This window comes from Lissotriton vulgaris, unplaced genomic scaffold, assembly GCF_964263255.1.
Source record: "Lissotriton vulgaris unplaced genomic scaffold, aLisVul1.2 SCAFFOLD_791, whole genome shotgun sequence".
In the NCBI taxonomy this organism is placed as follows: Eukaryota; Metazoa; Chordata; class Amphibia; order Caudata; family Salamandridae; genus Lissotriton; species Lissotriton vulgaris.
Window position 1 is genome coordinate 16,222 of NW_028252882.1, and position 27,349 is coordinate 43,570.

Genomic DNA, 27,349 nt, shown 5'->3' on the forward strand with positions numbered 1-27,349 from the left:
GGTCAGTCATGCACCTCTGATCCCCGCTCCCACCTCCGTCGCATGCCCCACGCTGGACAAGATCATGGCCACCCTCATCCAGGTCAAAGAAGAACTGCACATCATCAAAGAACTTCTCTCCACAAACCCCATACAACTCTCACCCAACTCAACCCAACCCACCAAGTAGTTCAAGTGCACTAATTACACTTGAACCACTACTTGGACTCTTAAAGAATATTCACAGACCTCACTCCCTGTTCGACCTCTTTGTTTATCTGTATTATCTGTATTTTTGATCTATATCGATTTGTGCTGTTATCTTTACTGACTTAGCTGTTTGATTAGGATCATGTACTCTCTCTGTGTAAAGCGCTCTGATATCTGCAAAGATCTTGTTCGCGCTATATAAAACTTTCAAAATAAATAAATACCCTACTAGCGCTTTACACTCTGCCCGATACTTGACCAGCTCATACCCCAATAGTGCCGACATCTGTTGCCTTATGACGCAATCGGGTGGCAGATAACACAGCCTTACTCACCAGCTCAATACACCATCCTACAGCCAGCACACACTGGAGGTTGCCCGGCTTCTGTAACTCTGGCCCCGCCAGCTCTCGGTAGGCCGCAAGTACCGTCAAGCCTCTATTGTTTTTCCCACCTGGCGTTGTGTACTCCACCACCTGCAGCGACACAAAATTAAAACAACCACTGCTGATTTATTTTCTTCTCCAGAAACTTTGCACCAGCACAGACCCACAATGGTGCCAGGTTTTCTACAACTGACATTGAACACATTCAAACTGGTACCATTAACTTGTTTGAACTTTCATGAAAGGCCTCAAAGCTTTCCTTTCAAAAGTTGAAGGAGTTCAGCTTCTTTACAATCTCATATTTTTAGGAGTTGATCTATGAATTTGATGCTAATTTTATAATTTCTCAGATAGCTGGCAGAAATGTTATATGGTTCATTCCAAATAAATGATTAATGGCCTTTTTATTAAAAATATTTAAACAAAAACACAATGCAATGAGACATGCACCAGAAATGACACAAAACATTTTCTCTCTTTAGGTGTTTAATTCTTGAAGAGAATGATAAAGAAAGGAAGAGTTCATTGTAATTCAGATAGGCAAACTTGAGAAATAAAGAACGTTAAAGCAAAACGAATGTAAAGATGTTGGAAAGCCTAGCAAGAAATGAAAAAAAAGTAACAGGATTTTTTAAAAATAAAGGGTATGAGGAAGGGAAGCAAGAATGAGACACGCGCACTCCAAGAGAATTAAGGAAGCTAAAGGCGGAAGCTGGATGAACAAGTGCAGGGCAAGGATTTATAGTAAATCAGGAGAGAGCGGCAACACAGATGGTGGATGACAAGTGGTAAACAGTCATTTTACTCTAGGGCTTGTGTATAATCATATGCACCCGACTTCATTCATGTGACAGCTTTGAAGTTAGTACAATGTTCTAGCATTGGTTAACAAGCATTTACAATGCAACGGTCTCGCCTTTGCAAAAGTTAGCGCTTTTGGCATTGTAAATGACAAATGTTTTATTTATGTGTTGGTTTTGGAAACAGATAAATAAATGGCATTGTCATGAGCAGTAGAGAGTGTGTAGTAGAGAGTGAGTAGTAGAGAGAGTAGTAGAGAGAGTAGTAGTGAGTAGTAGAGAGAGTAGTAGTGAGTAGTAGAGAGAGTAGTAGTGAGTAGTAGAGAGTGAGTAGAGAGTAGTAAGTGAGTAGTAGAGTGTGTAGTAGAGAGTAGTGAGTGTGTAGTAGAGAGTAGTGAGTGTGTAGTAGAGAGTAGTGAGTGTGTAGTAGAGAGTGTGTAGTAGAGAGTGTGTAGTAGAGAGTGTGTAGTAGAGAGTGTGTAGTAGAGAGTGTGTAGTAGAGAGTGTGTAGTAGAGAGTGTGTAGTAGAGAGTGTGTAGTAGAGAGTGTGTAGTAGAGAGTGTGTAGTAGAGTGAGCAGTAGAGACTAGTGAGTGTGTAGTCAAGTGGTGAGTGTGTAGTAGAGTGGTGAGTGTGTAGTAGAGTGGTGAGTGTAGTAGAGTGTGTAGTAGAGTGTGTAGGAGAATGTGTAGTAGGGAGTGTAGTAGAGTGTGTAGTAGAGTGTGTAGTAGAGAGTGTGTAGTAGAGAGTAGTGAGTGTGTAGTAGAGAGTGTGTAATACAGAATGTGAAGTAGAGAGATTGAAGTAGAGAGATTGAGGTAGAGAGATTGAGGTAGAGAGATTGAGGTAGAGAGATTGAGGTAGAGAGATTGAAGAAGAGAGTGTGGAGAAGAGAGTGTGGAGTAGAGAGTGTGGAGTAGAGAGTGGAGAGTCTGTAGTAGAGTATAGTAGAAAGTAGTGAGTCTGTAGTAGAGTATAGTAGAAAGTAGTGAGTGTGTAGTAGAGAATGTGTAGTAGAGTAGTAGAGAGTAGTAGAGGGTGTGTAGTAGAGTGTGTAGTAGAGCGTGTGTGTAGCAGAGTGTGTAGTAGAGTGTAGTAGAGTGTGTAGTGTAGAGTGTGTAGTAGAGAGTGTGTAGTAGAGAGTGTGTAATGTAGAGTGTGTAATGTAGAGTGTGTAATGTAGAGTGTGTAATGTAGAGTGTGTAATGTAGAGTGTGTAATGTAGAGTGTGTAATGTAGAGTGTGTAATGTAGAGTGTGTAGTAGAGTGTGTAGTAGAGTGTGTAGTAGAGTGTGTAGTAGAGTGTGTAGTAAGTAGTGACTGTAGTAGATAGTGTGTAGTAGAGAGTGTCTAGTATAGAGTGTGTCGAAGAGAGTAGTGGCTGTAGTAGTGAGTGTGTAGTGAGTGTGTAGTAGAGTGTGTAGTAGAGAGTAGTGACTGTAGTAGAGAGTGTGTAGTAGTGTGTAGTAGAGAGTAGTGACTGTAGTAGAGTGTGTAGTACAGTGTGTAGTAGAGAGTAGTGACTGTAGTAGATAGTGTGTAGTAGAGAGTGTCTAGTATAGAGTGTGTCGAAGAGAGTAGTGGCTGTAGTAGTGAGTGTGTAGTGAGTGTGTAGTAGAGAGTAGTGACTGTAGTAGAGAGTGTGTAGTAGTGTGTAGTAGAGAGTAGTGACTGTAGTAGAGTGTGTAGTACAGTGTGTAGTAGAGAGTAGCGACTGTAGTAGAGTGTGTAGTAGAGTGTGTAGTAGAGTGTGTAGTAGAGAGTAGAGTGCGTAGCAGAGAGTAGTGACTGTAGTAGAGAGTGTGTAGTAGAGTGTGTAGTAAAGAGTGTGTAGTAGAGTGTAGTAGAGAGTAGAGTGCGTAGCAGAGAGTAGTGACTGTAGTAGAGAGTGTGTAGCAGAATGTGTAGTAGAGAGTAGTGACTGTAGTAGAGAGTGTGTAGTAGAGAGTGTGTAGTAGAGAGTGTGCAGTGATTTGAGTTTTACATCAAATTAAAAACGGGAACGGAACAAACTCATCCTATACATTATTGTGGTAGGTGCCCACGCATATAGGGTTAAATGATGCGTTAGATGCCACAGGTCCCACCAACACGCTTTCTTTATGATAGGAGAATGCCCAACATCGCGGAGATTTGCTCTCTGTTCTTCCCGGATATTTGTATTTTCAAATGTATAATGTTATCCTGCTAAACGAAGACGATGCTCAAACTATAAAAGAAGAGGGTTTCACAGATATGTTAGTCCTTCCGGGCAAACGAAATGACCCAAAGAAAGATCAAGTGACAGTTTAGAGCTCCAAGTGAGTCTTAATAAAATCAGTGTCTGGAACGCATAGCATCAAAAAACGAGCGGGGCATCAAACTGCAGTGTCATTCAATCAAAGCTTCAAGGCTTCTGAGCGCTAGCCGAGAATTATTTTTTGTGAAGCACTAATCACTGTGGAAGGTGCCCCTGCTATCCCAGATGTGAGAAGTCAGTCTGATATGAAAATAAGCAGTATTTGGAATGAATGTATTTGGCAGGGGGAAGGTGGGGGGCGCAAGACCGTACTGACGAGTGAACAGGAGCCATTTTGTACTGAGTGATTCTGCCTGTGTGCATGTAGACAAACCAGGCAGCAGCATGAGCATGTGATTCGGTAAAATAACAAGCATTTACAATGCAATGGTTTTGCCTTTGTTAAAGTTAGAGCTATTGGCATTGCTCTTGACACTCTGAAGCTCCACTCTGCATTCTGAAGCTCCACTCTGCACTCTGAAGCTCCACTCTGCACTCTGAAGCTCCACTCTGCACTCTGAAGCTCCACTCTGCACTCTGAAGCTCCACTCTGCACTCTGAAGCTCCACTCTGCACTCTGAAGCTCCACTCTGCACTCTGAAGCTCCACTCTGAAGCTCCACTCTGCACTCTGAAGCTCCACTCTGAAGCTCCACTCTGCACTCTGAAGCTCCACTCTGAAGCTCCACTCTGCACTCTGAAGCTCCACTCTGAAGCTCCACTCTGCACTCTGAAGCTCCACTCTGAAGCTCCACTCTGCACTCTGAAGCTCCACTCGGAAGCTCCACTCGGAAGCTCCACTCGGAAGCTCCACTCGGAAGCTCCACTCGGAAGCTCCACTCGGAAGCTCCACTCGGAAGCTCCACTCGGAAGCTCCACTCGGAAGCTCCACTCGGAAGCTCCACTCGGAAGCTCCACTCGGAAGCTCCACTCGGAAGCTCCACTCTGAAGCTCCACTCTGAAGCTCCACTCTGAAGCTCCACTCTGAAGCTCCACTCTGAAGCTCCACTCTGAAGCTCCACTCTGAAGCTCCACTCTGAAGCTCCACTCTGAAGCTCCACTCTGAAGCTCCACTCTGAAGCTCCACTCTGAAGCTCCACTCTGCACTCTGAACGGTCAGACTCCAAAAATCGGCCCTAATCACAATAGTATTATTTCACCTGCGTGAATATAAGTCTTTGAAATTCTGGCCAGTGGTAATACACACAAGTAATATAAAATTGTTGTTCCAAAGAGCATTAAATGGAAATAAAACAAGTACCAGACCCATTGACGCCTGCACCTTAAAAGTGAAACTGACTGAAGCAAGCGCCAGGGCCACGTTGAAAAAAAAAGCCACACACATTAGATGCAGTCAAGGCGCGCTCACGAGGTCAGAAGGCACTCCACAGGAACAACTACCAGACACATTGTTTCATTTCACTCTGAAAGTGCAGGCGTCAAAGTGAAACTGACTAAAGGAAGCGCACAGCCCATTAGATGCAGTCAAGGCGCGCTCACGAGGTCAAATCTCCAAAGGAGAAGCTCGTGACAGCCTGACTACAGCAGAAAAAGCTCGTAACAGTCTGATGTCCACAATATTCCCAGAAAAGTGGCAACATAAGTTGTCTCGCATAGACAGCAAAAGCTTCGCTTTTGCTTTCGTCTAGGCGAGACCTAAAAACAAGCATTTACAATGCAATGGTTTCGCCTTTGGAAAAGTTAGAGCTATTGGCATTGTAAATGACAAATTTTGTATTTATGTGTTGGTTTTGAAAACAGATAAATTAGTGGCATTGTCATTTACATTGCCATTAGCTTAATCTGTCGCAAATGTGAGACCTATTGTACCCTACTGACGAGCTCAGCAGACAGCAATTACTACCACACACACACACACCCAGAGCCAGCCACACACACACACACACACACACACACACCCAGAGCCACACACACACACACCCAGAGCCACACACAGCCAGAGCCACACACACCCAGAGCCACACGCACACACCGAGCCACACCCAGAGCCACACACACACACACACACACACACCGAGCCACACCCAGAGCCACACATACCCAGGGCCACACACACACACACCCAGAGCCACACACACACACCCAGAGCCACACACACACACCCAGAGCCACACACACACACACACCCAGAGCTACACACACACACACCCAGAGACACACACACACACACACACCCAGAGCCACACACACACCCAGAGCCACACACACACCCAGAGCCACACACACACACACACAGAGCCACACACACACACCCAGAGCCACACACACACACACCCAGAGCCACACACACACCCAGAGCCACACACACACAGAGCCACACACACACAGAGCAACACACACACAGAGCAACACACAGCAGGGCTTGTCCTACCTTATACTTACAATGCACCCTGCCCTTGGGCCTACCATATGGGTGACTGATATGAAGAAAAGGGAAGGTTTAGGGACTGGCAAGTGGGTGCACTTGCCCAGTCAGCATGACAGTACCAGCCTGCACGAAGGCTCTGCAATGGCAGACCTCAGACACATTTTACAAGGCTGCTTCCGTGGGTGGCACAACCAGTGCTGCAAGCCCACCAGCAGCATTTGGATTTACACACCCTGGGCACTCCGTGCACTAGACTGGGGTCTTACAAGTAAACCAAATAGCCAAACATGGAACCACCGATTAGTACATCAACTTACAATAGGGAGCACTTTCACTGTGGCACTGAATAGCAGTGGCACAGTGCCCAAAGCATCTAATACCAGCAAAAATACATGGGGCAACAACAAAAATGGAAGGAAGACCCAGGCCAATGGTGCCAGGTCTAACAGGGCCTACGTGAAGATTCATGTTTTCAGTTTCTTCCTGAATTCAAGGACTGAGCTAGCAGCCCTAATATGAAGGTGGGAGTTTGTTCCAGGCTTTAGGAGCCAGGTACCAGAAGGGCGGACCGCCGATTCTAGCTCGTCGGATGCGAGACAGCAACAAGTAGAAGGTTGTCTGAGCAGATGTGTCTAGAGGCGGTGTGGAAGCTGCTGTGGCTATTCAGGTAAGAGGAGTCTAGATTATGCAGTGCTTTATATGTGTGTGTAATTTGAACAGTGCACTAGTGTGCATGGAAAGCCAGCTGAGGTCATTGAGGCGAGTGGAGTGTGGTTGAGTGAGCCTGGCTGCTGCATTCTGAATGATCTGGAGCAGTTTGGTCAGCTGGGTGGAGAATCTGACATACAGCGTGTTTCTTTAGACTAGATTGCTGTTGAGCGCCTGGATGGTAATCTGGTTGGGTGCCTGGGTGTAGAAGGAAAGCATCTGAAGATTTGGATACGGGTGTTGAGGGAAGTCTTGTGGAAGTAGGAAGAGGTAATCAGGTGACTGGACATTGGTTTGTTGACTACAATGATTCCCAGGTTCCTGGCCTAGCAGCACGGGATGGGTCCAAGTTCAGATAAGCAGGCTGGGGACAGAGTGGAGAATCCTTTCCGAAGAGCACTACCACTGTCTTATTGAGGGTGTTCACAGACAAGCTTGCAGGAAAATGAGTTTAGTAAAAAGCATGTAAACATGGGGAATAAATATAATTGCTACGTCAAAACAAAAAAGTGGATGCCCAGACTGAACATGTAACTCCACAGGTACATACCCTGGCACCACAACAACTCATGGCGTCACTAACGTGTGCATACATGTACATGTACAAAAGCATGAACGCAAACACTTCCTCCACTCATACTACTACAAACCATGGTGTTCTAGTAATGATTTTTTTTATGCTCATAGCACCGAAGCTTGGTGCTCACCAAGCCACAAATATGCAGTAAAATCTATTACCATTCACACAAGATCTATAATGTTGTGGTACGATGACATTTACCAGTCTGCTGTGTAAAGAAGAAAAAAGTGACACAGAGCAGGGAGAAATCAACGACAAAACAGCAAATAAGGTATACCAAACAGCTTGCTATGCCAAAAGCGCAAATGCTAAAACATAAGAGTGGGTTCAAGCGGTTTACAAAGATGAAGTCTGTATGAAGAACTACAGTATGTACATCAGAACTCACTCAGAGAAGGTAAACCCTCGCAAACAGAACAGCATACTCCAGCAGTATACAGAACAGAAACACATGGTGGTTATACAGCAGCCCAAAACAAGAACTGCATAGAAATACACCCATTCAAGTAACCCCAATAAAGGCCCGGAGTCACCTGGTCATGTGTAAAGATAAATGTGTGCATGCCCTGAACATGGGCGCCAACTTCTGTGGGGCCCAATCAATATTTCAGCTGATTAGCTCCACTTTGCAGCAGTTGAAAGCACATTAAAGGCTTGGGAACTGCTAAGGAACGAAACTTCATACATGATTGCTGTATTCTGCTCGGAGTCGGTCAGTTGCTGCTTCTCTGCAGCGTAAGTACATGAGCGGAGAATTTGCAGGATGCGCTATATAACATTAGTCAGAACCCAAGAGGGTCTCAGTGCATTAGGAAGTAATGTTTTATCAAGACTTACACTAGAATTTTAATCTATGCCTGTTTCCCACTTCGATAATTGATTGCTTTCAAGAATAAAGGCCTAAAGTCACAAACTGAAACGTGTTTCTAATACTTTGTAACAAAGTTATCACATGGCCTATTGTGAGATTCCCTGCCTTCAGGCAGTGCTGGCTTTTCATGTAGCAGCATTTCGTATTGCGGAACTTGTGTTTTTAACATTGTAAATGTGGACTGAAAAGTACAGCAATCAATACCTTAAGTAGTCACCTGTGCCATACAATCACTGTGTTGCTCTGTTTTTAAATGTTACAAAATGGTCCACTCCATTACCAATTTGGTTACTGCTTGAGCCACATGTAATACTAAATTAAAACCTTGTCCATCAGTTTCACTGGAGTACATTATTTCATTCTCATCAGGCATTTGACTTTAGTATACTGAAAATGTTTCAACGAGCTTCAGTAACAGGCAAAGCATGAACAGCAAGGGCAGGAGCACAGCAATATTTATTGACACTATACAAAGAATAGGAAAAGTGGTTAAGGCCAGACATTTTTTCCGGATCACACCGTGCTGATATTTGTATGCCTGCCATAGGTACAAATTAAGGTCTGAGACTGCAAACAAGTGCCTATTCTGTGGGCAGTTTGTAAAAGATGTGCTGTTTGCGTGAGTCTCCATGATCCTGCTGCCAGGAAGACCCACAATAAAATACATGAGCTGCCCAAAACACCTGAATTCTGCCTGCTTCTCAAGGTTTACTTGCAGTCAATTTATGCATTTTTTATACCGTAATTTTGCTTTGCATGTCAGTGATTTGAAAAATGGTCAGCTTTCACCCATATGGCAAATTAGTGGATTATTTCTCCCACCACAAATTCCGTAAATCGCTCCATAAAATCCATCATAGATTTCTTTAAAGCTCAAACCTGCACAACTCACTCGTGCAGACTTTCCAGGAGGTGGAAAACAAGAGAATATCATGTGAAATTGTAAATGTAACAATTGTTCTTTTTCCATAGAAAGAATATGGTTCCCCAGGGAAAAGCGCTTCACCTACGCCTCTGTTAGAGACAAGCGTCTTCCATTCACCCAAGAAAGTCACCTGTATCTGTCACTAGAGTAACCCTGTGTTAATGCACTGTGTGCAAGCCCACATGCTGAAGAAATCTAAAAATATACAAGCCTACATGTTTGCAAGTATTCGTCTATTTGTGGGGGGTAGGTAGATCATGCTAAAATTATCCAAACCTAGGCTATAACTAATATTCACAACATTGGAAAATCTGTCACCCTAGCTGAATAGTGGTGTGATATTTATGAATGGAAAATACTTTTCCCACATCTAAATGCCATGCTGGTTTTAATGTTTTTGAAATATAGCCTGGAGCTAAGGAAGCGAGGGGCAGGGCAGTGTGTGAACTAAAGGGTCAAGAAGCTGCGAGGGCAGTGATTGATCAGAGACAAAAAGGAGCACAGGAGAAGGGGTAGTGTGTGAGGAGAAGGGACAGGGAGCTGTGAGGGCAGTGTGTGAGTGGTTGCGAGTGGAGACAGCATTAAGTCTTCAGATGGGGCCCAGAAGAGAGGCAGTGTATGAACGGGGGCAGTTTGTGAACAGAAATGGCAGAGAGGGCAACGAGTGTTCAGCGATGGCATGCAGCAGAGAAGGCACATAGCGCGAGCTCGACCCGCAGGTATCGGAGAGCATAAGTTACATAACACAAGGTCACACCCCCCCCTCCCCCTCCCCCTCCCCCTCTAATTCGATCCTGGCTCCCGCGGCGATAGCTCGGGCCACAACGCCACGTCCTGTACCATACTTCCCGTTTCCTACTGTTAAGTGCCAGAGATGCTCTCTCATTCAAAGTTGCAAGGGCATCAGCGCGTGCCGCACAAGAGGCATAAGGACAACACAGACACGGCAAGTGTGCTGTTTGTCCGGCCAAACGTCCGTATACAGCAGCACAGAAAGTACACAACACAATTAACAATTCAGAGGAAAGAAATGTCAAATATCATGATAAAATCGATAAACGTGCGTGGGAGTTACACCGCTGGCATTATTCTAAACCAAATAACAAAAAAAGTGTCGCTAAGAAACCAGCAACACTTTAGCGCGGGGAGCGATGTGTGAAATAAACAGTTGTGCGCACAACACAAATCATACTTTACTAACTTCATTAAAGCAGCAAACACGCACCGCTGAGCGTAGTGCAAGTTGTGCGTTGTGTGTAGTGAATGATGAGAGGCTGAGTCGCTGCAGCATGTAAGCAGGTGTGTATGAATGATGAGAGGCTGAGTCGCTGCAGCTTGTAAGCAGGCGTGTAGTGAATGATGAGAGGCTGAGTCGCTGCAGCTTGTAAGCAGGCGTGTAGTGAATGATGAGAGGCGGAGTCAGTGAGACAGAATTATTAATATCAGGGACCAGGGAGGGTTTTAGCAGAGAGGAGGGTGGACGGGACACACACGCACACATACACTCATTCACACCCATACATTTACACACGTGCACACACACACATCATTCACAACACTCCTTCCCAAAAATTCAAATATACACGCATGCACCAAACATAAAAAGAATCGATTCGCACTTACCTGCATCTCTCTGCCTCGGAAGTCCCAGGAGGGGGAGTCACAGCACGAAGGCCCAGTGTGTTGCCGTCAATCAACCCAGAAACTCGTACAATTTGATAGTAAGACGCTAGTGAAGCTACTGCAGGCACGTCTTTCATGGATATAACAAGCACCACGAGCACAGGGAGGGAGGGTGGCGGGAACGGGCACAGGACAGGGGGAGGGGGGGGGAGGGGGGCGGGAATGGACCCGAGCCGAGCTCCAGAAACAAATCCCTTTCACACGGGGAGGGGGGCGGAACGGACACATCCTGATGACGCGGCGAGGCTCGCAGGTATCGGAGAGCATAAGTTACATAACACAAGGTCACCCCCCCCCTCCCCCTCTAATTTGATCCTGGCTCCCGCGGCGATAGCTCGGGCCACAACGCCACGTCCTGTACCATACTTCCCGTTTCCTACTGTTAAGTGCCAGAGATGCTGAGCGTAGTGCAAGTTGTGCGTTGTGTGTAGTGAATGATGAGAGGCTGAGTCGCTGCAGCATGTAAGCAGGTGTGTATGAATGATGAGAGGCTGAGTCGCTGCAGCTTGTAAGCAGGCGTGTAGTGAATGATGAGAGGCTGAGTCGCTGCAGCTTGTAAGCAGGCGTGTAGTGAATGATGAGAGGCGGAGTCAGTGAGACAGAATTATTCATGTAAATTCCTATCCCAATAGACAGGCGCCGTCCTGAATTCCGCTCGAAGGCGTGCAGCTATGGACTAGTGCCTTGAAGTGTCAAGCACACCGCTTGCTTTCAGGTCCAAATAGGATTCTACAACAGCCTAGGGCAACAGTCTTCCCTACTACACTCCCTAGCCAGTATTTAGATCAGGGACCAGGGAGGGTTTTAGCAGAGAGGAGGGTGGACGGGACACACACGCACACATACACTCATTCACACCCATACATTTACACACGTGCACACACACACATCATTCACAACACTCCTTCCCAAAAATTCAAATATACACGCATGCACCAAACATAAAAAGAATCGATTCGCACTTACCTGCATCTCTGCCTCGGAAGTCCCAGGAGGGGGAGTCACAGCACGAAGGCCCAGTGTGTTGCCGTCAATCAACCCAGAAACTCGTACAATTTGATAGTAAGACGCTAGTGAAGCTACTGCAGGCACGTCTTTCATGGATATAACAAGCACCACGAGCACAGGGAGGGAGGGTGGCGGGAACGGGCACAGGACAGGGGGGGGGCGGGAATGGACCCGAGCCGAGCTACAGAAACAAATCCCTTTCACACGGGGAGGGGGGCGGAACGGACACATCCTGATGACGCGGCGAGGCTCCAACCAACGGCGGCGCAGCTCACGGGGACAGGCCCACTGCAGCGGCCAATCAGAGCGCGCCTCTGCCGACGGGAGTCACAGCACGAAGGCCCAGTGTGTTGCCGTCAATCAACCCAGAAACTCGTACAATTTGATAGTAAGACGCTAGTGAAGCTACTGCAGGCACGTCTTTCATGGATATAACAAGCACCACGAGCACAGGGAGGGAGGGTGGCGGGAACGGGCACAGGACAGGGGGGGGGCGGGAGGGGGCGGGAATGGACCCGAGCCGAGCTACAGAAACAAATCCCTTTCACACGGGGAGGGGGGCGGAACGGACACATCCTGATGACGCGGCGAGGCTCCAACCAACGGCGGCGCAGCTCACGGGGACAGGCCCACTGCAGCGGCCAATCAGAGCGCGCCTCTGCCGACGAGCCTCCGAAAAGCCACCAATGCGGTCGCAGCCCCTTCGTGCCTCGGCCAAGGTGCCGAGCAGCTGCGGGATACCACAATTTGTGAGGACAGGGGGGGGGGGGCGGGCGGGAGAGGACGAGGGGGGCGGGAAAGGACACGGACGTCGGGAGGGAGGAGGGAAACGTGGGGACGGCGGGAGGAGGGAGGACAGCAGCAAGCACGGCCGGCCGGACCAGACACGGGGGCGTTCCCGGCGTCCCGTGACGTCGGCAAAAGCCAAAGAATGTCGGGAACGCCCCCGTGTCTGGTCCGGCATTGACGGACAGGCCCCTCGTCCAATGGCTAGGCTCCGTTTATGGAGCTAGCCAATCGGACGGGGGGGCGTCTTCCATAGTGCTTACTATACTCATTAGATTTCTCTGGAGGCGGAGCCTAATCGGCTCCGCTCACCAGCGAAACCTAAAAAGGGACAGGACGAGCATACATGCAACAGTATAGAAGCAAAGCAGCGAGCTTAAAAGTGAGAACAGGGAATAACCTAGGGTGAGTCTGCAGGGTGCAATGCAAGAAATAACAAGCATAAAGCTATTCAAAAGCTATCAAAAAATAGGTACAAAACAAGAAGGAAAAATACTAGATGCAACTTTATTACAATGTTTATGGGAAATGGAGAACATCCTTAAGACGACAAAACTGATCCACCTGCATAAGGAAGCTTTTGTAAATGGCTGTCTTAGCTGGCGTCACAAGGGTGTTCTCACTGCAGTTACCTCTTTGAGTCGCACAATGGCGTCTCCAATCTCCGGGTGCTGCAGATCATCCTCCGTGAGGTCCTGCACAATCTGCGTAAAGAAGCCGACAAACTCCTGTTTGTCGGCAGAAGATGACCGCTGTGTGCCATTCATTCTCAGAGCCTGGGTGCAGAAAGAAGAAGACAAGAGGGTTAGACTGGAGGAGCAGTTTAGACACCCACAATGCCCGCAAGTAAGAAAGTTAGAAAGAGCAATGAGGGATAGATCTGATGATGGCGAGTCACACACCCTTCATCACTCAAATGGAGGAGACCGGTGTATGAAATGGGGTTACCTGGTAATTCATCTAAATCCAAATAACTTTGAGGGCTGAAGAAGATAGAGAGATGGGGCAGAGCATATGATTATGCTCAGTCACAATCATTCTGAGCACCTGCGTTAGGGAAGGGAGACAAATTAGATGTGACTAACTACGATGAGTAAAAAAACAAGACTGTCAGGCCAAGGACAGACCCTGCAGTGTCATACAAACACCCGTCCTCATTGCGGGAGAAAGAAATGGCTAATGAATGGGGTGTAGTTTGTCCAAGAGGTGCCACAAAGCCCTTTAACGTGCCCGCTGCTGACTATCTTGGTGTCTGGCTAAATAGGGGTAAACCATCCCTTAACAATCAGATTCATTGTAAAAAAGGGATCTAGAGCCAACCAGGGACCCTATGTGCAGAGTGGAGGTTACGGGCAATGTGCAGTCTGCAACACTTCAATATTGGTTCTAAATACCCTATCAGCATACACGATCGGAGGTGAAAGTGGCAATTTCTCATGCTTCATCTGGAGCCAGATGTATTAACATTCGATTCATAAAAAGCGTCCAATTGCGTGTCAGCTTTTTATTGAATCCAGTGAGATTTTGCAAACTGATCTATGTAATATTAGGTAGGTTCATGCAATCACCATTCGGAGTGGGTCGCAACCCGACTTATCTCTTGAATATTAACGGATAGGTCACAAATTGCAGCTTACTACAACTGGATGCAATCAAAGGAATGTGGCCTGCAGGGGTCAGCAGACCCCTATGCCTCCGATTGCAGTTAAATACAGTCAACTTTTATATTTAGAAAGGCAGCTCATTTTCCTTTAACGTTTTAGAGTTCGTAGTGAGTCCCCAGACCACGGTCTGCCCCCAACACTTTTCATTATTAAAAAAAAAAAATGTATTTCAACATTCACATAATGGGGCCCCCTTCTGTCTCGCTTCTTAAAGGAGTTGGTAGCTTTTCAATGGTTTGCAACTAAAAGTGTGATTGCAATTATCTGATGAAATACTTTGTAAATCGCAATTTCGAAGTGACACCCTAAACATGCCCCTTCCATACTGTGATTTGTTATTTATTCCTAAACTAATGTTTTGATTCGGTAACTATTTACTGAATTGCAAAATAGGTTTAGTACATAGTAAGAAGCCGTTTAGTGGATGCAAACCCTGTCATTCAGCAAACTGCAGGGTTTGCACCACTAAATGGTTTAGTACATCTCGGCCCAAATTCCTATATAATGCTATGGATTCCTACTAGGAGGAACCTATGTATTGGTGCCATGCTGTGCTGGTTATACTTCAAAACCCACTTGGGAGTAACTTTCTACTATTACATTAGTAGTCGGATCTACCACAAATTCTGGAAGACAACACAACAACTTATGAACCCTGATGAAGTCCTCCTCAGGATGAAACGTGTTGGCTGGGCTGGATTGTGATGTCTAAAAAACAACAATACAATTATTTTGGATACTACATTATGGCTCCCACTTCCTGATGGATTGGAAAGAAGGAAACTGTTCAACGAGGATGGACATTTGACCTTTGGAACATTCAGTGAACTTCTTGAGTTGATGCAGTTACCTTTTGTGTATAATTTTGCACAAAAAGATACATACGACCAGAATATCCCATTTGATATAAAGCGAGAGCTCTACCAAAAAAGAACTTAATCACATACAGAATGTTTCATCCCAAAGCAAGAACAGTAGTGACATCAAGCCCAAATGTAAGATGCTAGAGGCAGATGTCTAGGACAATATGCAAACAATGTACATAGTCGCAATTTCATCAAATTTCAGGAAAAAGTGCTACCACGCTACTGTAAGTAAGAGTACCTAAAAAAAAGGTCCCAGTACTGACAAGTGCCCAGTAATGAATAGAGGTAGGGTGTCAATCGAAATAAACAATCTGCTACAGATTAAATGCCCACTTTCATTTTCTTTCTAAATAATTCGAATGAAAAAAAAAACCATTTGGACTAGATGAAGTCTACATTTGCCTTTCATTTCGTAAACGGAGGAAGTCTTGCAGTCACAGCTCTATGCACCACAGGTATGTCGGACGTGGGAGAAGGAGGTATTTAATTTCAAATGGAATGTTACCTCCAGATTTCAGAACTTGCCGTCCACACTAAGATTGTATGAAAGCCCTACTAAGGATGAGCTACAATAACATACGTAAACCTAAAAGTCAGATACTTTGGTCTACAAAGAGGACGTGCTACATACATCTCATGACAAATGAATATTGTGAGATTTTATTGTCTGGGATGAAGGTGAAATTACTAGAGCACGTTATTATAAAGGCTCCGCGGTTTTGCTGCAGTATAATAAAAAGTGTCAGATGCCACCAGCTCTTCACTGCACAGGGGTTCTTTTAGTGTGATAATTCAATGTAAAGATGGAGGTCCTGGTTTGTGGTTTGGCGAATGGACTACGGTTTGGTGTTATGAGTGCCACAGGCAATAATGCACTTGTGGTACGGTGGATGATACATCTGCCACGTTTGTGGAGGAAGCATCCGGATCACCAAACTAAATATACTCCATCAACTCAGCTTTAAGCAATGGCCTGTCTGCAAGTGTCCTTATGCACCTTGCCGAAAATATGATCATCACTTCTGGGAGAAGCGGTAGTCTTAAATAAAAGGTTGCACATATTTAGCCCTCGAAAGGCTCCTAATATAGTCTTATAAATTTGATTCTTTAACATAGGTCTGTAACAGAGAGCAAGCATTTGCAATGCAATCGGTTTCGACTTTGGGACCTTATATGTATTTAGCATTGCAGCACATTAGCCCGAGTGCTGAAACATCTACTGTTTTTTAACATGGAGGGAAAGTAAGCACCAAACTGCGTGACACCAGGTATGGGAACACATGGAGAGAAATATGGCCTTTCAGCGGGAAATGGTATAGTAAAAAGCTCTGTTTTTAATATAAAATCAGGGCCTTCAGTGGTCATATCACTGAAAATACAATATTTGAAGAAAAATAAAATAGGATTGTCTACGGGTGCTCGTGGAAGACCAATTTCTATGGACTGGGGAATACTAAAGTGATTCTGGTATTTTACTGACCTCTGCTGGTCGTTTTCTATCAAGACAGTTAAATAGAGGCAGTTAAAAAGAAAAAAAAGTCCCTAAACAGAAGCAGACAAGTCCTAGGGCTGATCTCCAGAGCCCACAAAGTACATATATATTTAAGTATACACTAAAGTATATACAAGAGGTCTCGAATGCGCGACCTAAAAACAAATGAGATTGTCCTTTTCCCTTCTGGTGCCATGCAGGACCACCCCTCCCTCAAAGCAGCTGTGGGGTGTTCCCTGAAGGCCACAAAAAAACCTCAACGCGGTCTTCACTCACTGTAGGCACCTTGGACGGCAGCTGCTCCTTTGGTGGCTTCCCAGAGTCGCCAACTTTGAACCAAGGCAGGCTGGTCTGGCCTCTTCGAGGGACAGGAAGATGCCTTCCCCAGCTGGCGCAGCAGTGGGACCGCCTGGTCCATAGCAGGCGTGACCACATGACGTCTCTATGGCAACCTTGGCCCACCTCCTGTCGCAGCTAGTAGCAAAGCCTTAGTGCTGGACGTCATCAGGGTTCTGCCCTAGCAGCCCACCTCTTCAGACCACATGCCGTCTCTGTTCAGAACACCCTACTCTGCGGCCTAGCGGCATAACTTTGTGAAGTATTCAAGGATGTGGTCACGGAATGTAAACAAAACACTTTCTATCCAAACTCAGGGGTTCAGCAATGTGTACAAAGGTAAATTAGAGGCAAGAATCTGTGGCCAAAGAAGCTGCAGGAAAACACAAAGAATACAATCAGCTAGAAAAGCACTGTGCAGAAGGTAACAAATACAAGCGCTCCCAGCCCAGCAAGAGTACCTGTGGTACGAAAGAAACCGAGAAGCCATTGCCAGAGAAGGGTTAAAGAATGATACAAACCAGCGGGCAGTGAGTGACAGGAGGCTTCAACAGAGAGAAAAGTCATGACAAAAAGCAAGACGTGCATGGATGCAGAATGTACACTGTGCATGGATGCAGGTCCGAACACCGCAGGCAGATGAGAGACAGCCAGATGCATTCCATGTATGAATGGACGGATGAATACATCTATGGATGACTGAATCAATTGATGCAAGCAATCTAGTAGGGCAGGATCATGTGGATGGGAAATGCAGGATGCATCGCAAGTGGTCAATACAGTCTACATAATGGAAGTGGTGGGTTTGTACAAAGCCATGTAGTGTCAGAGAGACGACACCTATTGCATCTCCACTACAACATGGCCTCTTAGAGTGCCCTGGAAGGCCAGTATCTCAGGTGCTGGTTATGTCCAGAAGAGGTCCCTGAATTTCAGTAACAGCAGGACAAGTCTGAGGGGACAAATCTTAGTTTCGGGAAGCAAAGCCCTAAGAGTCTACCCTGTATTTGAAACATGGCTGATGAGACTGATGGAGTACTGCATCTCAGATACAGCAAAGATGTTACGATCTGCACTGGAAGTCAGTTCAAACAACGAAATGGGCTGTACCCTGAAAATTACTTAGGGTGTCCATCTATCGCTTTTGTGCACTTAAGCATGTCTCCTTCCTTGGAAAGGGTATGCCCAGTCAGGGGCAGACATCTTATTGTGCCCAACCAACACTGTACTTCGCCACTAAGGTCAAAACCAAGTCAGCTGGGGCAGCTTGTGTCCCTGTTCATAAGGGACATGGACTAACAGTTCGACCTAAACTGCCCCTGTGGTATGAACAGGAGGGATCGGTCTGTAATAGCAGACGGGCTAAAAACAAAGGAACGGTTAGCACCAAGAATAATTACTAGTGATGAAACCTTATTCACGCATTTTTATCCATCGTTTTTGAAAGGTCTTCCTGTTCACTGGGGCAGACTCCTATCTATCTATTTTTCAGCACAGCGGAGTTATATATGGGGACCTAGAACCACTGGCAAACAATGATAAGTCCCCGAGGTTGTCAGAAGCAGAGGAGTCATAACCCAGGAACTCCTGCATCTCAGGTATAACTGGCTTACACTGTGGGGACCCATTATCCAGTTACTCCCGCATCTCAGGTAAATCTGGCTTACACTGTGGGGAGCCATAACCCAGGAACTCCTGCATCTCAGGTAATCTGGCTTACACTGTGGGGTGCCATAACCCACGAACTCCTGCATCTCAGGTAATCTGCCTTACACTGTCGGGAGCCATAACCCAGGAACTCCTGCATCTCAGGTAAATCTGGCTTACACTGTGGGGAGCCATAACCCAGGAACTCCTGCATCTCAGGTAAATCTGGCTTACACTGTGGGGAGCCAAAACCCAGGAACTCCTGCATCTCAGGTATAACTGGCTTCCACTGTGGGGAGCCATTATCCGGTTACTCCTGCATCTCAGGTAATCTGGCTTACACTGTCGGGAGCCATAACCCAGGAACTCCTGCATCTCAGGTAAATCTGGCTTACACTGTGGGGAGCCATAACCCAGGAACTCCTGCATCTCAGGTAAATCTGGCTTACACTGTGGGGAGCCAAAACCCAGGAACTCCTGCATCTCAGGTATAACTGGCTTACACTGTGGGGACCCATTATCCAGTTACTCCCGCATCTCAGGTAAATCTGGCTTACACTGTGGGGAGCCATAACCCAGGAACTCCTGCATCTCAGGTAATCTGGCTTACACTGTGGGGTGCCATAACCCACGAACTCCTGCATCTCAGGTAATCTGGCTTACACTGTCGGGAGCCATAACCCAGGAACTCCTGCATCTCAGGTAAATCTGGCTTACACTGTGGGGAGCCATAACCCAGGAACTCCTGCATCTCAGGTAAATCTGGCTTACACTGTGGGGAGCCATTATCCAGTTACTCCCGCATCTCAGGTAAATCTGGCTTACACTGTGGGGAGCCATAACCCAGGAACTCCTGCATCTCAGGTAAATCTGGCTTACACTGTGGGGAGCCATAACCCAGGAACTCCTGCATCTCAGGTAAATCTGGCTTACACTGTGGGGAGCCATAACCCAGGAACTCCTGCATCTCAGGTAAATCTGGCTTACACTGTGGGTACCCATTATCCAGTTACTCCTGCATCTCAGGTATAACTGGCTTACACTGTGGGGACCCATTATCCGGTTACTCCTGCATCTCAGGTATAACTGGCTTACACTGTGGGGACCCATTATCCGGTTACTCCTGCATCTCAGGTATAACTGGCTTACACTGTGGGGACCCATTATCCGGTTACTCCTGCATCTCAGGTATAACTGGCTTACACTGTGGGGACCCATTATCCGGTTACTCCTGCATCTCAGGTAAATCTGGCTTACACTGTGGGGAGCCATAACCCAGGAACTCCTGCATCTCATGTAAATCTGGCTTACACTGTGGGTACCCATTATCCAGTTACTCCTGCATCTCATGTATAACTGGCTTACACTACGGGGACCCATTATCCGGTTACTCCTGCATCTCAGGTAAATTTGGCTTACACTGTGGGGAGCCATTATGCGGTTACTCCTGCATCTCAGGTATAACTGGTTTACACTGTGGGGAGCCATAACCCAGGAACTCCTGCATCTCAGGTAAATCTGGCTTACATTGTGGGGAGCCATTATCCGGTTACTCCTGCATCTCAGGTATAACTGGCTTACACTGTGGAGAGCCATAACCCAGGAACTCCTGCATCTCAGTTAAATCTGGCTTACACTGTGGGGTGCCATAACCCAGGAACTCCTGCATCTCAGGTAATCTGGTTTACACTGTGGAGAGGCATAACCCAGGAACTCCTGCATCTCAGGTATAACTGGCTTACACTGTGGGGACCCGTTATCCAGTTACTCCTGCATCTCAGGTAAATCTGGCTTACACTGTGGGGACCCATTATCCGGTTACTCCTGCATCTCAGGTAAATCTGGCTTACACTGTGGGGAGCCATTATCCGGTTACTCCTGCATCTCAGGTATAACTGGCTAACACTGTGGAGAGCCATAACCCAGGAACTCCTGCATCTCAGGTAAATCTGGCTTACACTGTGGGGAGCCATAACCCAGGAACTCTTGCATCTCAGGTAATCTGGTTTACACTGTGGAGAGGCATAACCCAGGAACTCCTGCATCTCCGGTAATCTGGTTTACACTGTGGGGACCCGTTATCCAGTTACTCCTGCATCTCAGGTAAATCTGGCTTACACTGTGGGGACCCATTATCCGGTTACTCCTGCATCTCAGGTATAACTGGCTTACACTGTGGGGACCCATTATCCGGTTACTCCTGCATCTCAGGTAAATCTGGCTTCCACTGTGGGGAGCCATTATCCAGTTACTCCCGCATCTCAGGTAAATCTGGCTTACACTGTGGGGAGCCATAACCCAGGAACTCCTGCATCTCAGGTAAGTATGGCTTACACTGTGGGGAGCCATTATCCAGTTACTCCCGCATCTCAGGTAAATCTGACTTACACTGTGGAGAGCTATTTTAAATGTTCCGCATGATTAGGCCGAGGGACCCTGCGTCTCATGTACAGCTACACTAATGAACCCTTAGACCACCGGTGCAGCAGGGCAGATTATAGGCCACACGTCTTGGTTTAGGAAGTAACACCTAGTACCTGTCCATCTCCTCCCCTATGACACGTGGACCATACCCAGAGAGCAGTCAGCTGTACTGCGAGCGCTAGGAGTTGTACAACATAATATTTAACTTTAAATTTCAACTTTACGAGCAGGCGTTTTAGATCACCCTGTGTCTGCTGTGAAGGTGTTCAACACGCATGCACCACAGTTACATTATTCTCTCAGAAAAACTCTGATGACAAAACATATACAGTGATCACCTGAAGGACACCTATACACAGTGATACCTTCCACTAAGAACCACAAACAAGACCTTCCACACAAGTGCCTCCTGTCAGACCACCGACAACAGGCTCCCTGCCAGCAGCTGGCACCTCACTCCCTCTCAGCTGTGCCTTATTTCACAACCACCCACGTTCATGGAGGTCTTAAAGCCCTCCTGGTCAGAGTGGTTCCAACGAGCCTCTCCACCCTCAGAGCATTCTACCCAATGTTTAATTTGAGCCCGAGGTTTCCGGTGCTCGGCAACTTAATTGTCAGCACTTGTGACAGTTTGCCACAAGGTGGCGCTGTCTGGCTAATTTATAGATGACCACAGGGACAGTTAATTATTAATTCCATACACATTAAAAAATAGTTATTACCTGCCACGTAAGCGATTCTTATAGTTTTTGGGGTCTGAAATATTTCGAATTATCACACTTGTAGGAGTGTGATAGTTATTAGTTGTGTTGTTACTATCATTGGCATGCATAGATGGGGCAATGTGTGGTGCAAGCTGCAGTGGCCTCCTGAGGAGAGCTCATGCACTTAAAAAATGATTTTTATTTTTTTACACAAATTAAGGACTGTTCTACCCTATCACACGCAACAGAATACACCTTAGAGCTCCAAGTAAGCCACTTCCATTTGCGCCCTCACCGTTCCAATACAGTCTTGCCCTGCAAACAACCCCATAACACCTCATGCAGTCTCCTTTCTCAAAGATCACACTACAGTGTCCCTACAGACACTTGCGTCATATTATACGGTTAAGTTGCTGACAGACATGGTGCTCATGCATCCACCTCACCCATGCAGCCAAACAGTTAGTAGAGTTACTAAAGAAGGTACATTAAACAACATTCTCATACAAGGCATAACATGGAAAGTGTTTCAGCCAATCAACTATAAGCATTTCGCAAGCCCACAGAGCCAGCAATATGGGATAGCCCCAAAATAGAAAATCTGGGCAGGAGACTGAATAACTATTTCAAGGCCACCAAAGAGAGAGACAGGGGTGTAAAATATCACTCCTTCCGCACTGCAGGGGATGAAGTACATAAACTGTCCAAAGGCCTACCAAACAACTAAGACAATGCATGCACAGCTAAGCTCCAGAGGCCGTTCAAAAGCTCCATTCAACCTGGATTATGAGAGGTGTATCCTTAGACAAGAACAGCAGCCCAGAGGAATCAATAGAGAAATTCAATGTTCCACTGTGTAAATTAGCAACCACATGCACGGATGAAGGTCCGGCCAAAGATGTTGGGTCCAGATCTTTCAGGTGTGCTGATCACCAACATTGAGAACACAGATCTCTTATTGGAACCAGGTTGAATACCCAGCCGAACCTCAGCCTCGACAGGTCGCAGGAACTATGAAATACACATGCCGTAAAGGTGGCATCTACCCTCAAACGAGCATTGGCAAAGTCAATGGGTCTCACCTTTGGAACCTATTGACCATGCCAATGACTTCGCGATGAGACAGCATTGCTGATACAGTGCAGCATGGCAATTAAAAAGCTATTGGATTACAAAGAAAAGGTCTAACATTTTAACAGGAAAGCGGCTCGGGAATACATGAAGCAACCCTTAGACCGTCATGGATCCGAGCAACAATACTGAGAGCTATGGGGGTAAAGTAAACTTGGGTGATCGCAATACAGGCGCTGAGAAACAAAACTGTTCAAGAGGCCCACCCATCTCCTCATTATTAATTTATTTTTGAAGTCAAAAATAGCACAAACCCCAAAAACATGTTGGCATGAGTGCCATGTAATGTACAGCTGTTTCCAGTCAGTGTAACAAAGCTATGAAGAGCACCAGTATTACAAAGAGAAGAGTGGGTCAGTATATTAAAACACATATACGGTTGTACACCGTCTGGCAAGCAGTCACTTCCATGATGGAATCAAAGCTTTGGAAGGAGGGACATATGCCATGACAGAACAGACTGGGTGCTTCAATTCAGTTCAAAGCACCAAACGCTGTAAAACTGCAGAGGCGGCCAGGTTCGAGTCTCAGCAACAGATCAATATCCTGTGATTCTGTGCAAATCACTTAACTGGCCAGTGCTTAAATGAAATGATTACATACATGAATGTACCACTGTTTAATGTGTTCCTGTGCCTAAATTATAATGAATGTAACGTAAATGGACCTCTTGAGATGGAGGTGGGACACCCCCCCCCCCCAAAAAAAAAAGAGGGGGGGGAGAAGAAGTAATACATTAACCAAAGCGCAAGCAGTGGATGGTAACTAAGTTAAGTGGAATCAATCTGTGCTTGGTTGTGCTCCAGGAAGGAAATAGAAGTGATGGCTTAGACGGTGCTGGCTAACAAAGAGGCATAAAAGAAGAGTGACAAAGGAGCCCACGAATGGTAGGCAAGGGGCTGGCTGCAAGCCCCTTGTTATACACAATACTCTCTCAAGCGAGAGCGCTGTTGCAGGCTCGACCTAAAAAGGTCAATAGGGTCCAGAAAGTAACAAACAATTAAACCAGAAAGTCATTAAAACATAAAGGATGATTTACAAAAGACCCCATTAAACTGAAACCATTGGCACTTAATAGGCACATATGGCTACTGAGGTGCCAAGCACAAGCACCAGCACTCTGCAAAACATGCTGACTAGGCCACATGAATTATTTTGCACGTCTGCAGAAAAGCAGGAGTGAAACTAACATTAAAACTCACTGCTCGTCCTCTTTCTCTCTTCCCATCCACCCCCTCCCCCCCTTTTTTATCTCTCAGAATTTCGTCCTCCCTCTGCCACCTTCTCTCCCTTTTTTCCCCCACTTATCACAATCTTACTTCACTCTCTCACCCTCCCACCTTCTCACTTGCTTTTCAATCTCTGCTCCCATCCAGTTCCTCTTACCTCAATCTGTTACATTTCTTTGGTCTACCTATCTTATGTACCCTTTACCAAATGTATTAAAGTGCCCTGCCTCATTACCTAATTGTACTATAACTGTTATTACCAAATGTCGTAATGCGCTCTGATACTCTAGGGTCCAGTCAGCGCTATATAAAACCCTTTCAATAAATAAATAAATAAAATAAATACTGCCACCCAATAAAATACGTGCAATGGCCACATAAGAAAGTGACTGGGTTATTGTAATATCATTCAAAGACCAGACAGGAAACCCAAGCCCAGAGATCACTATCAAGAGGTCATTCTGGAAGTCACTGCATTGATCAGTACAGACATGTAGGAACCATCTGAACAAGAGCCAGTTCACATAGCTAACACCACAGCACAAACTAACAATGTGTATGAAGGCTTAGAAGCATTCTCGCTAGTCGCCATCTTTGAGGAAAACCATCCAACATAAAGAAAGTAAATCCAGTACTTGCATAGTGCACGAATCACCCCCGAAGGGGTATCTCGGCGCTGGGGGCCGATGGGGAAGATTAAGCGAACTATTGCCCCGAGTCGCATGGTGCTGATCCCCAGCATCCAGCGTCAGTCACCCTGGCCTCGGTGCCACACCGCTTCACAGTCAAGTTTGTATTAAGTGCTACATGTTAAAAGAGTGGCCTTAGCAAGATGTTGCACAGAAGATCGTAGCTTGACTAACAACACCAGCAGAGTTTTATATCTATAACGCAACTTTCAACATCTGGGGACTGGCCTAGCGTACTTGAAAATCATGCCATAAAACTTCCCAGCAACAAGACAGTCCAGCCAGTGGCTTCGAAGCATCTATTCCTTTGTTTCCATTTACACCCTCAAGTAGAAGAACCAATGTGAAAACTTAAAAAAGGGGGCATCTACGAAGACTCTAGCCCTTTAAGAAGTGTTTCCGATGGTAGTCAACATCAAGTTGAAGCATCCAGGATTGGTCAGCATTTGTGTCTTCCCAACAGAATACAGAGAGAAAGATACCCAATGCTCATAAGTGACAGTTTTGTAGCTTTGAATGAGGCAAAGTAGATCTCAAAGTGGGTTACTATCACTTACAGCTTCAGGTAACCAGTGGAGTATTATTATTGAGTGTTTGTATAGTCCATGGCTACCCAACAGGGTTTCGCAGTGCTTCGGTGTGGGTAGGTTCGTCTGAGGGCTGGAGAAGGTGGGTCTTTAATGCTTTGCGAAAGCTAAAAAGGGAGGTGCAGCATCTCAAGGATTCAGGAAGAGAGTTCCATAGTTTTGGACCAAGAAGGAGAAGGATTGTCTTCCCATTTGAGCTAGTTCCACTGTTCGAACTACACATAGAGGTTGGCTGCTAGATCGTAGAGTTGGAACAGGATGATATGGGGATGCCAGGTTTTGATAGTATTGTGGTGCTGAACATGTGTGGATTTTGTACATATAGCAGAGAGCTGCGTATCCTCTCGAAGCCAGTGTAGTTGGCAGAGGAGCTGAAGATGCTGAGGAATATTTAGGGAGGTAAAACAGAAACCTTGCGGCGGAACTCTGAACCACCTGTAGACGTCTTAAAGACGCCTTTATCAGCCCCCACGTACAAGATATTGCAATAGTCAAGTCTGGATAATATCATGGCCTGGATAACTGTTCTCTGGGCAGAAAAGAAGTATCCATAAAATCTTCTTAAGCCATTTCATAATGGCAAAGCATGCGGAGGCTAATCTGAACACTAGTGGCTTCATGCACAAGGTGGAGTTGAGCCAGAAGCCAAGGTTTTTAATGTTACCGGTGGGTTTAGGTGGCATACCCAGCATGCCAGACCAATGCTGAGGACCCCATGACTCAGGGTTCCTTCCAAACACCATCACCTCAGTCTTGTCGCCATTTATTTACAAGTAATTAGTGTTCATCCAAGTGGAGACAAGGCAGAGGCAGGAGTTGAGGTCATCAGAGTTAACTACCTGCCCAGATGACAGCGAGAAAATGATCTGGGTGTCCTCTGAGTAAGAGTACAGAGTTAGCCCGCAGGCTTCCACCAGATCCGCTAAAGGGAGGACATAGACGTTGAAAGCATGGGGCTGGGGGCGGAGCCTTGCAGAACTCCTCAAGTAAGCAGGAGGGATTAAGAAACCACATTTGAAGAGAAGACCTGAAATGTACGATCTGTATGGAAAGAAGAGAGCCAGACCAGTGCCGTGCCTTGGAGGCCCAGTTGGGTCTGTCTGTCGACGAGAATTTTGTGTGATACAGTGTCAAAAGCTGCACTAAGATCCAAATGGATCAGCGCGGCAGTACTACCAGAATCTAGGAGTTGCCTTAGATGCTTGGTGGCTATGCTCAGTTATGAAATCCGACTGAGAAGGGTGAAGGCCACCTTGTGATTTCACCAAGGAGGAAAGTTGGGTATTGACAGGTTTTTCCATTATCTTCGAGAAAATAGGAAGTAAATAAATAGGTCTAAAATAGGAACAATTATTTTGGTCTAGATGGGGCTTTCTTAATAGAGGGAAGGATCATTCCATGTTTCCTGGCTTTAGGAAGATTTCCCTCTTGTAGGGGCGCATTCAGGAGTTCGAGCACCTGCTGCATAAGCTGTGGGTTCAAGTTGCGCAATTTGACAGCAAGGAGAGGATCTAGGGGGGATCCTGACTTGACTGACTGAAATAAGTTAATCAGTGGTAGACCTTACATGTCACAGTAGTAACTTCACTCCTGATAGGGGTAGGGTCAGGGCGGGACTGTTATTCCTAGCTGTGGCCAAAGTAGATCTAATATATGTTACCTTGTTGAGGACGAAGTCAGCGAACTCCTGACATCGAGCCTGTGACCGCGAGGGACCAGGGGAGATGGTGGTAGGGTCGATAGGTCTTTAACCACTTTAAAAAGGGTTTGGGGCAGTTTTGTGTTGGAGCTATTTTTTTTCCTGAATAGAACAGAGCACGTGCAGTCCTGCAATGTGAGTGGTTATTGGTTTAGTGCTTTTTTATATTTATTCTTTGATTTAGTGTCATTTAATTTCCTCCATGCCCTTTCAAGGAGCGTGCACAATTTATTTTCTGTCTGCAGTGGTTTGTTGAACCATGGAGAGGGCGGATGTTGCC

At 46.1% G+C, this 27,349-nt stretch overlaps 1 protein-coding gene across 1 annotated transcript in view; it reads right to left on the reverse strand.

Annotated features, from left to right (window-relative positions):
• Window positions 1–524: 524 nt before the first annotated feature.
• Window positions 525–27,349, reverse strand: part of LOC147661224 (farnesyl pyrophosphate synthase-like) — a gene marked incomplete at its 3' end in the record, with an annotated part of 29,894 nt that continues 3,069 nt past the window's right edge. Inside the window, exons 2-4 of the mRNA XM_086951226.1 lie at window positions 16,900–17,332; window positions 13,234–13,377; window positions 525–665 (exon numbers count right to left, since the gene is read on the reverse strand). Coding sequence (XP_086807352.1) covers window positions 525–665; window positions 13,234–13,377; window positions 16,900–17,058 — 444 coding nt within the window. The remainder of the gene's footprint in view (window positions 666–13,233; window positions 13,378–16,899; window positions 17,333–27,349) is intronic.